At 40.7% G+C, this 15551-nt stretch overlaps 1 protein-coding gene across 4 annotated transcripts in view; it reads right to left on the bottom strand.

Annotated features, from left to right (window-relative positions):
- Positions 1–15551, bottom strand: part of SYNJ1 (synaptojanin 1) — a 668969-nt gene that overhangs the window by 535280 nt on the left and 118138 nt on the right. For all 4 annotated transcript variants that reach the window (XM_086933999.1, XM_086933998.1, XM_086933997.1 and 1 more), the window contains exon 5: positions 8117–8342. In XM_086933999.1, the coding sequence (XP_086790125.1) occupies positions 8117–8342 (226 nt within the window). The remainder of the gene's footprint in view (positions 1–8116; positions 8343–15551) is intronic.

Here is a 15551-nt window from a genome sequence, read left to right on the forward strand (position 1 = left end):
TAATTTACCTGAAGCTTCTTGATGACGCAGTTTTATTCTTTTTGTGTGGCAGTGCACGGGAGTTACCAGCTGAGCTGTGAAGTGTGTGCTTTTAATGGACAGTTAAATAAAAAAATGCACTATGTACAGTTACAAAAATCTATATTTAGGAAGCACTTTATCTAAAAACTTTCTGTGCACTTTGAAGCAGCTTATTTAATACTGTGTGTAAAGCAAGTTTAAAATAATGTCATATGTGCTTTCAGTCACAGACTGGGATTTCGTAGCACTAAACATACACAAGTCACTAGAAACAGAATAAACTTTACTCGATCTCAATAAATAGATCATAAAAGTACAATAAAAGAAAATATGTAACAAATACAATGAATATTAAATATGTCCTAGCGGTACATGATAAAAACAAGTCTCTATTCTTCCCTGCCTCAACCAGGATTCAATTCTGGGACTCTCTGGTTACAGACATGCACTTATGCAGCTTTAACTAATAGAAGTTTCATAATGCACAATAGTGCATTTCCAACTGATTAACTTTACTTGCTTTTTCTTTCATTTCAGCTGTGCTTTATTTTTACATGTAAGGTGAAAGACCAAAAACAGTTACGAAATACATATTTATTTTTTGAGTCGCACCTTTAACCCCGTGCCCATGCTCACTCGCCTGATCCCGTTGCGCACAGCATCACAGTTGCCATACTTTTTATTAATGCACTTTGACTACTGCATAAAATGCAGCGCTTCCTGCAATAGATTTTTATTTGTTTGGATGGTGCTAAAAACGCCTTCCCCTTTACGTATGTACAAGATATGCAGACACAGTTAATATGCACACCATCTTAACGTTTCATTTTCAACACATGCGGCAATAAAACGATTGTGCATTGGCACGAAGGAGTGTTTTTTGCTTTAAAGGGATCTTCTTTAATAACATTCGACAGTGAAACCAAGGTTCCCTTAATTTGAAGATTTTCATTTTCGAAGCAATGTTTACACTACTGGCATGCTATATTCCACTACGCCCACATAAGGCTCTTGATAAACAACGTCATTTTTTGTTGTTGTTTTTTTTTTAGTTTTATATAGCTTGAACTCGGCCCAAGGGCACAGAAGCACTTTTTATTAACACCAGTTATAGTACACAAGTCAGGTTTATTTCCTTTTAGGCAGATTAACTGATTTGCCCAGAATCACCAGGATTCAAACTTGGTTCTTTAAAGTTTCAAACTCAGCAGCTCAGAGGTAAAAGAGCATCCTAAAAACTAACATACTTGTGACTAAGATGGCAGAGAAAGGTTATCTGTGAAATCTGCTTTAGGAAAACAGGTGCTGCCTGAGAACTGACAAGTGTTTTTGCAATGGTGATTTTCAGATCCAGAAGGGGATCCCTAGCCTCAGACCTAGGGCTGCTGCTGCACTGACACACTGCGCTCATTCACTGCACCCTGGAACAATACTGGGGGAGTGAAAGGAAGAGACTAAGAGGCCTTTGTGAGGTATTTCTCCTAAACCATGAACGTTCGTTGGCTCTCTAGATGTTTGAATTGCAAAATTTTCGCAGTATGGTGCTTCTGTTAACAGAATTTATCCTAACAACTTCTCATTTTATTCTTTCTCATGCCTATTCTATTGCTTCGCAAACCGTAGATCCATTTCAGACTGTTTTTAGTTCCCGTTACAGTAAAAGACCACACTAAAGAGAACTCCTGCCTGCTTTTCCCCACAGACGTTCACACACATTACACTCTCTTACGATAACACCTACACCAAAGCATATACTAAAGAGCATACCTATTGGCTTTACCAATGCTTGCAAAAATGATCACCTATGTGCCGACATTTTTCTATTATGTTATGTATATCACAGGATTTATTTTGTTTACATTCAGGATGCTTTACAATTTCCAGCATACACATTGTACCAGATTAAACATTCTATAAAATGGTGTCCAAAATACACAGTAAGCAATGCAATATTTCAAAGTAGTAAAACAGGACACAGGCCATACGATTCTCAATAAAGCAACCAACCATTTAAAAACAGTGAACATTTTCTATTAACATACGAGCCCTTAAAACAATGCTTTGTACAGTTCTCAAAACATGCCAACCTACTGGCAACCTTCATCCCCAGCACTGTGAAAACCAAAGCCCTATACTGAATGTCCATGATTGCCTCCAAACACCTCCCAGCCTACACCCAGACTCAACTTCCAGTCAACATCAGCTTCTGCCAAACCCATCTGGGTGGATTAAGGGGTAAATCCAGCAAAAGATCAAAGCCACCCACATGCAGGCAAAGTTGGGCTGAGAATCATGCATGTGGGGTTACTTCTAATGTTTGGCGTGACACCATAGAGTTTGTCAACAATTCCTTTTTCACCAACACACCTTCTTGTTTGCTACAAGAAGAACGATCATTCACGCCTCTCGCAGAATTTCAGTACCAATCCTAATGCCGAGGAGCTAATAGCCTGTCTCTAATCTGTGGTATTTCAGTAAATTCACAGAAAGTAAGTAATAACCCAACTTCAAGGGCGGCTGGACCGCCACAACATCTTTTCATAAAGACTTTGCAGCTGCAGAAACGCCAACCTGAATCTCTTCAAGTTGATGATGTTTCCAGTTTACCACAAAACTCTGACACTTTCTGCGACATTCTCTAACCAAAGAGGGTAAATACGCATTCTGCGGATCTTGATGAACTTGGAGTGCCGTCTGCAATTTCAGCATCTTCAACTTATTTCTTGAAGAGCTTGTTGAGAAATTTCCAGTCTAAAATTGGTCTCAAGCCCCCTCCTTTTTGGTGATAAGAAAGTATCTCAAATAGAGTCCTTTGTCCGTTTCTTTCAATGACACTTTTACTAACACATTTTAACGCCATCGCTGCTTGGGATCCACTTCTGCTGTGCTGAGGGTCAATAGAAATGGGTGAGCACACGAGCACCGTGCCTCATGATGAGCTGAGCTTGTCATGAGCACGGAAGGGGTTAATGTAAAAGAAGCACTACCTCTATCTTCAATGTGTTTGTAATGGGAGAGAAAGGAATAACAGGTGAAGTTTTCATTATAAAAAGGGAGACTAAAACTATTCTCTCTAATAATTAAATTTCAGGTGAAACAGCAATAGTCAACACAAAACTGAAGAGTGGTGTGAGTTCTGGTTCAACAACCTAAAGAGTTTATGGGACTAGTGGAGGAAGATGGGGGAGTTCATGGTCTATCTCATTAGGAGCCTATACCTTTGAAAAGCCAATGAATTGCAGGGATGGCGTCTGTTTCCAGTACTGCTGATGAGACTTAAATGCCAGCGAGACCAGACCAAAAGCATGAGCACTGACCTTCATTTGATTACATTTTTCAATGGAATACTTCACCTCTGCCCAGTAAAGGGAAAATCTAACAGCTGTGCTTTAACCTCTCTAGAAAAGCATTTGGGCCCCATCCTTGAATTTTTGTGCAAAACCACTCCAGATTCTAACCTTGCCATTCTGATTATAATATGTAGTCCTTTCAGCATGCCGCTTTGCTGCATCCAGGCAGCCCTTCTATAGATTTGAGAGGGGGGGATTTCAGTTCTGTCAATAGAACTCATGGTGCTGAAGAAACGATCACCCACAATGCATACCAATACCAGGCGATGACACAATTAGAATTACATGCCCTAAAAGGCAGACTTCCTGATGCAACAATGTTTCTTACTGATGAGTCCATATGTTCGCACTCCCTATCCAATGTAACAGCCTGGATAGCATTTTGACAACTTGGCAGAAGATGCCTGTGCCCCTGAGCTTTCTGGCAGAAGGTGCAAATATAATGGGCGACTTGCAGATGCTCTACATTTTATAGCAGCATTTCGAGCTATCGCTGATAAAGTCTGTATTTCTCCCTAAATCAGCTTTATGATGTCACTCGGTGCTTCACTGAACGATAACACTGGTTTAAAAAATTGCTTCTCTGTTAAAATTTCTGTTAAGCGGTTTGAGTGATTGCTCCGAAAAAAAGTGCTCTATCAAGCTTCCTTAACCATTGCTCAAAATGTCACTGGCTTAGCTACCAAGTGTCACTAAGGTAAATACATTCCGCATCTACATGGCTTTCCAAGTAAAATGTAAATTGATACTTGTATAGCGCACTACTCACCCGCAAGGGTCTCAAGGCGCTTGTACGAATACCGCTGTGGAACCCGTCCTGGCTTTCCCTGTGAGGCGTCCACTCCTGGGCACCCCCAGGGTGGAGGCCAGGCATCCTTAGCGTTGTGGGGGCCGTTGTGGAGATTAAGCAAGCTATTTCCCAGAGTTGCACTCTATGATTAGAATAGGCACCGAAGCGAGAATTATCAGGTCAGTGGAATTTTTTGAGCCCAAGACCTGCCGAGGCGGGGAATTGAACCCTGGTCCCGGGCTAGACCTCTGCATCAGGGTCTGCCGCTCTAACCATTGAGCCACACTTCTCCACTCTGACGAAGTAACAGATTTTGAGACTCAATTACATCACTGTCATCATTAACAGAATAAGGCTTTGAGTTGGATCTGAACGGGTGCCAAAAAAGTGATGCCTTGGTAACCGTGATTTTCTGTGCCTGTTGAATCACCTGCAATGCAAGTTAATCTGTTGATCTCTCACAAAGGTACAGGTTACTTTTCCTAAAGATCGGTGCCAATGAAGTCAGCAGAGACTCTGGCCAGGAAGACTGGGATCTAAGCTGCCGGCATCACAATAAGGTGGCTGATGCTGAAGACACTACGTGAAACATAACTCCCAGAGATGGCCCACAAGAAAGTTCAAGAGTTGCAAATATTTTAACATGGCTTATTATGAAGCTTGCATGTGGTTAGATGATACACCACACAATGAAAAATTCAGACGTTTTGGCTCAAATTTCCCCAGCATTGGAATGGGCTCTAACAAGGAGTAAGAGTTAACTCGGAATGTCTTTCTGCTAATGAGGCTTCAGGGAAAAGGAACACCTTTTGTGATATTTTCTTCTCCATAAAGACTTGCGCCAGGTAGAAGTCAAAGACCTGAATTTTGTGTCACCTTACCTAAAGTTAAGAACACGCTTCCCTTCCCTTTTTCCGATGGCTTTATGAGAGAACAGAGTTCACATGCACTTGAATCTTGTTATTTTCAAAAACATCAAATAAGGTCAGAATGAGTCTAACACCGACCGACAACTGTTTGCAACATTCAGTCCATGCGTTAAAAGCAGGAAATTTGTAAAAGTACACTGCCCCTCCCCCCATAACATTTCTTTATTGATTATTGACCATATTAGTATGGGACACAGAGCATTTTTAGAGTGTCTAGCGTCTCTAAGGCCTGAGGAAAAAGGAGTCAAAATCACAGGTGCTCAAGTAGTCTTAATAATGGCCCTACAACGTCACTAATGGTGGAGTCTTGTGCATATGCAGCCGAAACCGCACAGTGACTCCTGATGTCAGCTATTAGTACTACTATAGGGGGGAAAAATTCACAGTTCAGTCTGGACCTAGGTAAAGGTGCCAAGAAGGAATGTATAGTAATTAGTATACATTAGAACTTCATCTCTGAGGAGTTTACAACACTGTAGTGGAACCCTTTATGTTCAAAGGACTGACCGATTGAAAAGAATCTCAAGAAAGTACATAAGTTGGATAGAAGTGTTTGCAAAACAGACGAGATTCATACAGACCAGGCCTCTCATAATTAAATTTCATGCAACATGACCCAGGTTCGTCCTTTTCGTCCTAGTTTGTAAGTACCCAATACCACTTAATTGAATAATACTGCTTCCTTTGCTAGATATGCAATAACAATCAGATCCACCTCTCCCTGGGAATTTAATTGGGAAGGCTCAACAATGCAAATTGCCTGAGATATGTTTACTACTGGATGAAGGAAATGTATCTTTGCCTGACATACACACCACAACAAAGATTCTGGAAGTGGGAAATGCATTTTTTTGTACTGAAGCTCACAACTGCAGGAACTGCTATTACTCTCACAAAGAAAGGAAAGAACTTTAGCTTAATCTACAAAATGGGAAAGATCAACAACTTCTAAATGAACATGCTCCAAAATAACTGTCCATTCCTACAAACGTATCTGCAAGTGGTGCTTATCTTGGCTGCTACAATGTTATTAACAATGGCCTTTTCAAAAACCGAAGCTAGTCTGGAACAATTACAAAATCAAATAGCTTGACTTTTAACATGAAAAAGATAGAGCATGCAAAGTCCGTCTTAAAATCAGTCCATTGGCATCAGGTGGAGATAAGGCTTACATTCAACAAACAAAGCTGCTGTAGCAGAACCTCAAGGGTACACGCTGAAAGAGGTCACCTACTGTCACCAACAAAGAACTTATATTCAGAAACACAGACTGCAGCAGCCGAGGCCGAGGAGGAAAAAATAACTGTTCAAAAAAGTATCTGATTGCTGTCTGGTTGTGCAGAGATGATAAAGTAACACCAGATAGAAGTCACACATAATATCTAGACCGGTCTTTGACTGCACTTAGCATGTGGTACTTATTATTCGCTCTTATAATACAAGTTTCCCCTAATCCATCACTGGTCACTTTCAAGGAGCTGAAGGCAAGCCTACAAGATCAGTGCCCCACAGCCAGGCACACAGTTCCTTGTAAACTCACCTAAGATGCTGCTATAATTATTAAGTAATCTGAAGTGATTGCACTGCAGCATCATTAGAGCTACAATAAAAAATTTAAAATCGAGAAATAATAATATGTGTAGCATCAGCTAAAGCTAAAGAGTTTGGGCCAATAAAATGACAGCAGTGTACATGAAATGTTAAAATAGATTACATCTTACATTAGAGCACCAAGCTGCACAGTATTCGGATGAGACTAGAAGCTATGGAGTAGATGCTCAAACTGACAGAGAGCACAAGTGACCAAAATCAGGTGTGTGGGTGTAAAAAACATCTTATGTGGAAGGCACTACACTGACATCAGACAAAAGAAAGGCACATACTACCCCAACCGATGAGCAAGTCAGTCAGATGGATGAAGGCAACTATTTGAAGCTCACTCCTACACTCACCTCCTAGCCATACATCAAGCTAACAATGCCATTCAAAAGAACTATCTTCAGGACAAGCACGAGAAAAAAGTACACCCCCATATGCAACAAGTGGATCTAACAGTACTTCAAAAGCCGAAGTGCACCATACAACTAAACTAAGACAATCTACAGAATGCAGGCTCAAATAAAAAGCGTTTTCTTATTTAGTTATTTAGTTATTTAAAGAGTTTTATATAGCGCTGGCTAGACCCGGAGGTATCAGAGCGCTTTACATGAGAATCAACAATGTAACAGAAAAAGTTCAACAATTCAACATTAAATCCCAGAAAAATAGACAATACAATTAGGAGAGGAGAGAGAAAAGTAGTAGAGGGGGCAGGGGAGGTGAGAAAGGGAGGATAAGGGAAGAGACAATAAGGAGAGACAAAAAGAAAGTCTGTCTAAAGATCGACTAAAGTCCGACTGGGTAGGTGAGGACCCTGGAGGGAATTCACAGCCCATCTCACCTATAGCTAAACCAGGATCATCAGACAAAAAAGTTCTGTCTCAATACTTTGAGAGAGGGGAGAAGGAGATACATAAATAGAGGGAGGATGCAGGAGGAGACGACAGGAGGGACGAAAGGAAGTGCAACAATTTGGTTTAACAGTGTAACAGAAAAAGATAAACAATTACAACATTACATCAGACAATCAGCAATACATTAGGAGAGGAGAGAAAGGCGAGAGAAAGGAAGTGGGGGGTAGGTGAGCTGAGAACGTGAGGATAAGGGAAGAGACAACCGTAGAGACGAGAGGAAGTCTGTCTAAAGACAGACTGGGTAGGTGACGACCAAGGAGGGAATCCACGGTCCATCTCCCCTATAGCTAAACCAGGTAGCTCCATATGGCCTCAGACAAAGTAGTTCGGTCTCAAGTGTCGAGGGAAGAGGATCGCACAAAAACAGAATGGGAGGGAGATAACCAGTAACAATGGTCAAGCAATAAAAAAATGAAAAAATACCTTTAAGGAGGATACAGTTCTAATCCAGCTATTTTGTGTATGAGGAGGTTCGACATATAATATGCATTTGAAATAGAAGTGTTTCAGTACCTGCTCGGTCTCCACAAAGTTGGCAGCTTGACCATCATCGTTGGTTCCCCGCACATTAAACCTGGTGCCTGCCCTTTCGCAGCTGAGGCGGGATATAATGCAGGCCTTGGCCTGTTGGTGACCAGCATAAATAGTCCGGATCTCCACTCCACCACACATGAGGCGCAGCAACCAATCATCACAGTTCACACCGTAGTGCTTCAAATGCAAGTGCAGTGATTGATTCCTGTGGAAGAAGGAGTGGCAGAGATTAATTAGTGCTTCAGAACAGTAATTTTTCCAGGACAACTTCTCGATACCTTATTTAACACAGACAGCTCAAAGCACAATACTCAGTAGCACAAATAAAGCCCGATGTGGTATATTAAACATTAATAGCAAATATTTGTTTCAACCACATGTGTATATTAGACTAACTTCATTCATCAACAAATCAGTAAACAAATGTACGCTTGTGGTCGTGGTACAATTCAGTGTGGAATAAATGGAGAAGGCTATTCGAACACTATTTAAACAAACTCTATAAAACCTAACAATGCCACAAACATCTCCAGTGCTACATAATATGTAGAGACTTATTAAATAGGATAAGAATATTAGGAACATGATCCATTTTGTATTGCAGCTTGCAGATCTGAAACAGACTGGTAACAAGTTTGTCTTAATACCACACAATGCTCAAAGTGTAATGTAATCGTGAGGGAATTGACAACGTATATATTAAACTAAGAGACTTGTAAATCGTCAGTGCTTTTACACAAATGCGAAGTGCAGGGACAGACACTTCTTAGGAGCTCGCAGCGGGTGCTTCATGAGGGCGTGGTTGCTGATTCCACCCAGTCTGCCTTCCACCCCCCGCAGGCCTCTTCCTTTCACCGATCTACACTTCCCCTCCCTCTTGCAGGTTCCTGGTAATACCAGCTTTCGATATTTGTCAAAGTTTCCTATCTTTCTCTTTCTCTTCGTATCTCATTTTTCTGACTTTTCTGTCTGGGTCAAAGGCTAATGATAAAAAATATGTACTGGTCCCCAAAATGAAGGTCCGGGGCCACCACCTACAGCAACTGGCAGGTATGGGTCATGAGCTTGCAGTTTCTCAAAAACGATGCAGGCAGACAGTAGAACACTAGCAAAAGTGAAAAGTGATTAAAATCAGCCAAGATTTAAGCGTATGGCTCCCTAGACTACACACACACACACACACGCGCGCAAATAACATAAGAAATAAACTTACCGTACATGAACACGACATCCTCCAGTACGGAACCCTTCTTTGGAACTGGAACCAGAAGCAACAACTCCCTTGACCAATCCTAGGGCTGCTCTCACCAGCATGAGAGCAGCCCTAGGACTGGTGGGAGCAGACTCACTCGGCGTTCCACCGCGCTCTGGAGGCTTTGGCTTACTGTAATCCAGCTTTCATAAAACAGCTGGGTTAGAGCTGTTTAAAATGCGCATATGTGGCTGGCCGTCGAAAGACAGCAGGCCAAAAAGACAGGCACGCTTTAAACAGTGCTTTGCCAGTCCACCCACCTCCCTGCTGAGAGACATGCTGCTGTTACTCAGCAGAGGCCTGTCCTGACGCTCTGTTCGAGACGAGACATGAAAAATAAAATGGTTAAAAAAATTACCATTTTATTTTTCATCTCTGGGGTTTTTTGGGAGGGGGGAGAGGAGGTTTTAAAGGAGACAACGCTCCTCCCCTCCAATGGAGGAGACACCCTATAGACTAATAAGCTCTGCTCAGATCCTTTGGCTTCTCTGTAAGGAAGAGAGAAAAAGGTACTGGAACTAAGATCAAGGCACTGCCACTGTCCTTTGTGCCACTCTTAGCACGTGGTTTCCAGCACCAAACTATTGAACCACTTCTGCTCTAATGGGCAGTCTCCTATGATTTGTACTTGTCCAAATGGGCCTTGGACAAGCAACACTAAAACGTCTACCTACAGCAATACATTTCAGTTGTCATTCCGATCACCTTAGACTAGAGGAATGATATTAAAGGTAGCTAGTATCACAATTTGCGCATCACACCCTCTAATATATTAGCATATTTGGGATTCTTGCATATTGCGCGTGTGATTCCAAAAGTCCAGATTGGATGGGAGAAAACGTCCTAATACAAAGACAGAACTTCAGGTATTTGGGACAAGAAGAATACAAAATGTATGGTTCCCACTCCCATCACACTGACCCCCTGCTGCGGTAGAACTCAGTCTATGTCAGTGATTTAAACAGCAATCCAATTCCAGTTGGAACAGGTCAGTGGAAACCGGGTGGGAATCCTCATTTCTGGAGACAATGTGACCAAATAGGCACCCTCACACGTTTACTTTGGCATTGCCCTAAAATACAACACTTCTGGACAGAGGTCTTAACTGATCTTGATGAAATTCATGACACAGAGTTACCTTGGTTCCCTAGTTATATATCACTGGGCCTCAAGAATGTGATGAGTTAAAAGTTGAAGACTGGCTGAAAGATATGGCTGAATGGATAAATGCGGAGGGTTGCCACATTAGAAAGACAAGTAAAGATAACACATTAGATGATGACAAGAGGTCATTGGCAGCAATGTTGTCAAAGCTACTATCTCCGCCAGACCCAGCTATAGAGAAGGAAGCAAACCGGCAGGGGGCCATTGGAGGAGGGTCACCTGTGTCATAATGTGCATATCTTGAAAATGTTTACACTCAAGATTTATTTTTTCTTTCTATTATCTTAATTTTCTTTGCTCCGCTGTTATTGAATACTGGTAAATTTTAATATTGATATGGACCGTGCATACACTGCGGCTGAGCCTTTATGGGGTAGGGGGTAGAGGTTGATATTTGGGCATAACTACGCAACAGAAATATGGTATGAAACGTTTAACAGATGTTGGGATTGTATCTTGAAAATGGCAATAAAATATTACACTTAAAAAAAAAGACTGTGTTGAGTTACCCCCTGAAATCGCATATTGGGCGAACCATCAGATTAACGCTTGGTGCAGATAAGCAGGTGCTGTCGTCCCGTTGGGACACCGATGCTGTACCGACAAAACTGGATTGGCTCCACAAACTATGAGAACTCTTGGAATGGAAAAACAGGCAGCAACAGTAACCCACATGCTACCACGGTTTGATAAGACATGGGGATCTTCTAGCTGGCGAATTTAGGGAGCTGACTTGACCAGTTTATCTCCGCCAACGCCACCTAACAACTGACCCACATTGCCGATTGACATGTCAAACTCTGTCTTATGACCTCTTCCACATACACAACAGCACTTTTATGGTATCTGTTAGGTCCTGTCAAGTACATGTCCCCTCTCTTATTTCTCCCCCTCCTTTCTTTTCCCTGTCAAAGCTGGCTGTTTTAGACTTTTATTTCATTGTCCCACCTGCCTGCGGATTCATTTGATACAAGGTGTCTATTTATTGTGAATTGGAAGACTAATGCATCTAGAAATTGGCGCTTATGACAGGTGCTTGAGTGCCCAGAGGTAAGCACCTACCCTTTTTATATTCGTCAAGTAGCCCTCACACTATTCACATCTCATTAACGCAATATTTATCTTTACAGTCCCCAGAATTCTCTGTCCTGAAGAGACCCCCATATCCATAATAGGGCCGAAACGTTGTTGGTAACCATTATGATAATATTAGGATAGTTTTGAGAGCACTAGAAAAGACCCTGGTCCTCGATCTGAAAACACTGAATCAGAAGACATCCTTTGTATTCGAATAACCTGTCCTATAACTCAATATAGTCCCTTCATGTTTTAAATTTAAGTTGGTTATGGTCACTTCTCAGAGGTCACAAATGTCACTTGTTTCTATTCTTCATATGCATTACGAATATGTGTTTTTAATAAGGATTTTGCATTTATAAATAAATATATCACTCATTTCGGCTGAAGTTATTAATTGCATAACATTTTGGGCTACTTCTTTAAGTGTATTAGGTAAACACTTTAAATGTTAGACATTAGATTATATTATTATTCTTTTCAAGCTCATGAGAGAGTCCTTGTAAAAAAGTCAAGATACTTGCAACAATGATAAACATTTTCTTAAAATGAGTTCCTTGTGAACAATTGTTTGTTTCATAGCCATTACCCAGTTCACATGGACATGTGGGTTGCTCTTGTGTGTTTGAAATGCGGATGTAGGTAGGCAGTTCTTGTATTGTATCTTGTTTGAAATAAACGCATTTAAACCTAAACAGCAAAAATTTACACGGTGCACCTTCCACCATACAACCATAGCACTTATATTGAAGTGTTAGGAGTCAAGTCAAATCAAGCTTTATTCGGATCATATAGATTCTAGAATGTCCATAAAAGCATACTATAAAATACAATAAAATCCATATGTAAACAAAAAAAGAAAATGAAACAGAAAAGACATCTCGACATAATTAAATACACAAAGTCATTATACAATTAAAAAGATCATAAGGAAAATACACTTTATAATATTTCATAATTCAAATTTTCTAAGTTAACGAGTTCATTCCTTAGTTTAATTGCTGACGTTATATAACCAAGTACTGCATTACAGACTGATATTGTGTCCAAGTTTCTTAAATAGTTAAAACCACCTTTATGGGAGTACAGGCACTCAGTTTTAAAAACAGGACAAAGGAAATGTTTTCTAATTTCCTTATAGAAATTACAAAAAAGTAAAAAATGAAGGGTACTTTTTTTGGACCTTCTATCACATGGACAATTTGGAAGATTAGCACACCACTTGCCCCTCCTAGGGAAGGCAAAGAGAAAATGTAATGTGTTCATCCGCAGTCTGGTTAGGTAGAATCTATACTGAACGTTAGTTATAAAAACGAGGTATGGCTGTATGCCCATAGCAACTGGCCCTTCAAGATATGATACAACAGTCATCTTGCTACTCTGGACCTCTTCTCTTGATGCAATCCTAACATTCAAGAGGCTCTTTTTTAATTCAACCTTGCTAATTTTTTGTATATCCTCCGTTTGAATCCAGTTCAGGGCCAAATTGCATTTGTCTAAAAGACCACTGATATAACTTAACCAAGGTATTTTCTTACAACAGTCTTGGGACAGACAGTCTAAAATGATGTCCCTCGTAAAATGGGGTTCTTCCGTATCCCAGACGCGGTGCCACAAATTTAAAGCGGCCATACTAATCAAATCATGTATGTGAGAAGAGCTGGTTTCTCTATGCAAGATAATAGAAGGGGTTGAGGTAGGTACGGCTAGTAAGCGTCTTAAAAAATTATTTCCACGGGTTTGTATCTGGGTGGTATCAGTCTGGCCCCCTAGGGCTCCCCCATAACAAGTCTCTGTAATGCACTTCGTTCCGTATAACTTCAGAATCTCCCGTACAGGTTTTTTTTTACCAATTCTATGGGAGAATCTGAAAATAACCTCTACTACTTTCACAAATTTCAACTTGCATAGAGTTATCTGTTTATTCCAGGTACCCTTACTGTTAAAAAGAATCCCTAGATATGAGAATGTGGCTGTTCTCTCTATTAATGTCCCGTTAATATAATGTGTTTTTGTTTTAATATCACTTTTACCACAGGACATAACCAAAGTCTTGGTCAAATTAATTTTTAAGGATTTTTCTGTCATAAAACTTGTAAAATTATCCTTCAAGGTTTGTAGGCCGTTTGCTATCCTCGAGATTAGGACAGCATCATAGGCATACAATAAGAGGGGCGTCGGTCGATTGCAGACCTTTGGCACATCTACCCCCAAATTCTGTAATAAAACATCAACACCATCGACAAACATTTATATACAGTGAAAACAAGAGAGGTGCAAGAGTACAACCCGGTCTTATCCCACGTGTAATATTAAAATTCTTCGTACATTCACCATATTTCCCATAACGTATCTTTGCAGACAGACAAGCGTAGATTTGAGATAAGAAACTAATAATGTCCTCGGTGGCGCCCATTCCTCTCAACGTCTCCCAAAGCTTTGAATGATTTACCAAGTCAAAAGTGCTTGACAAATCAACAAAGCAGAGGTGAAGGCAGCCCTCCCTTGCAAAAGTATATTTTCCTATACTTACTTCTAAATTCAAACATTCTTCAATTGTTCCAACGCCTCGTCTAAAGCCGTACTGAGCTACAGATAAAATATTATTTTCTACTACACATTGCTCCAGCCTGGCCAACAACATTCTACCCATAACTTTAGAGGTTGAGTTAAGCAAAGATATTGGGCGATAGCAACTAGCACTTCCCCTATTCCCTTTTTTGAAAACTGGGACTATCAGATTCTCCGCCCAGGTGGCCGGTATCCGTTGCATTAAAAAATTGTGCAAGACGGGTACCCAAAGATCCATATCATATTTAAATACATCAATTGGGACCCCGTCGGGGCCAGACGCCTTGCCACTAGCACTATTCTTAAGGGCTGTTCTAATTTCGTCCTGAGTTATACTTCTTATTTTGGTGTCATGTTAGGAGTCCTTTCTGCAATAACAGTTTCCATCTCACTTCTCTGGCTGCAGTGGCCAAGTGGGGTATATTAACTTTGTGATCTTTTGAAATCGCAATAGGTGACTTAAGGAAGTAGACTCTGGACCAAAGAGAGAAGAGCCAGTATTCATGGCTCTGAATAACATAGCAAGGGAGGTACAGTGTATTTTCATCCATTTCTATATCAGAATTGAGAAATACGAAGTAGACAAGTGTTATCTTTATTTCAGACACTAACAGATGAACTGCCTACCAAGCATTGAGGGTTGATCCTGGGCACTTTTGTACACAGGGATGAGCACCCTGGGCTGGAGTGAGCTGAACTGTGAATGTCAATTAGGCAAGATTATGTGAATAGGAGGAGAGCTGGGTTTGACACTAGAAGCACCAAGGTAGCAATACAAGAAAAGGGTCTAGTAGTTTAATAATTTGTTGATGTTAGTCAAATGGGGTACATGATCAGAGAAAGATTTCATCCTACCAAACTACTCCAAATAAACCTGTAGAAGTGTGTGTTAAACTCAGAAATAGAATGAGTAAACCCCACCTAAGAAAAAAGTGTAGCCACTAAACACCTACCAATAACTGTGATCCAGCATTCAGGGAAAGATATGCCAGTGAAGTGATGAAGAAAAAGATATGTATATGTATATGTGCTATTCGTATAGCATGAACCTACCCTTACACAACAGAGTGCTGTATACAGTAAAAGGCAAGTATCCAGTCAACAATTGTTTTGGGAGGTAGCAGATTTGTGGAATATTACTGCATAGTGATGTAGCATTCTTTAAACAGGAGAATCTGCAACACTTTCCTGAACTGGAGAATGGCTGGGAGGTTGAGGGCTAAGAAGGTGTTATTCTAGACCCTGGACGCTTTGTTCGGAAAGATCTGTTGTCTTGCCCCCACGTATTTTTTAAAAACACTTCTTGATTTCCGTTCTGTGAGTGTGACGAGTGATTGCTTTGTAAATGAT

Source organism: Lissotriton vulgaris, chromosome 8, assembly GCF_964263255.1.
Source record: "Lissotriton vulgaris chromosome 8, aLisVul1.2, whole genome shotgun sequence".
NCBI lineage: Eukaryota > Metazoa > Chordata > Amphibia > Caudata > Salamandridae > Lissotriton > Lissotriton vulgaris.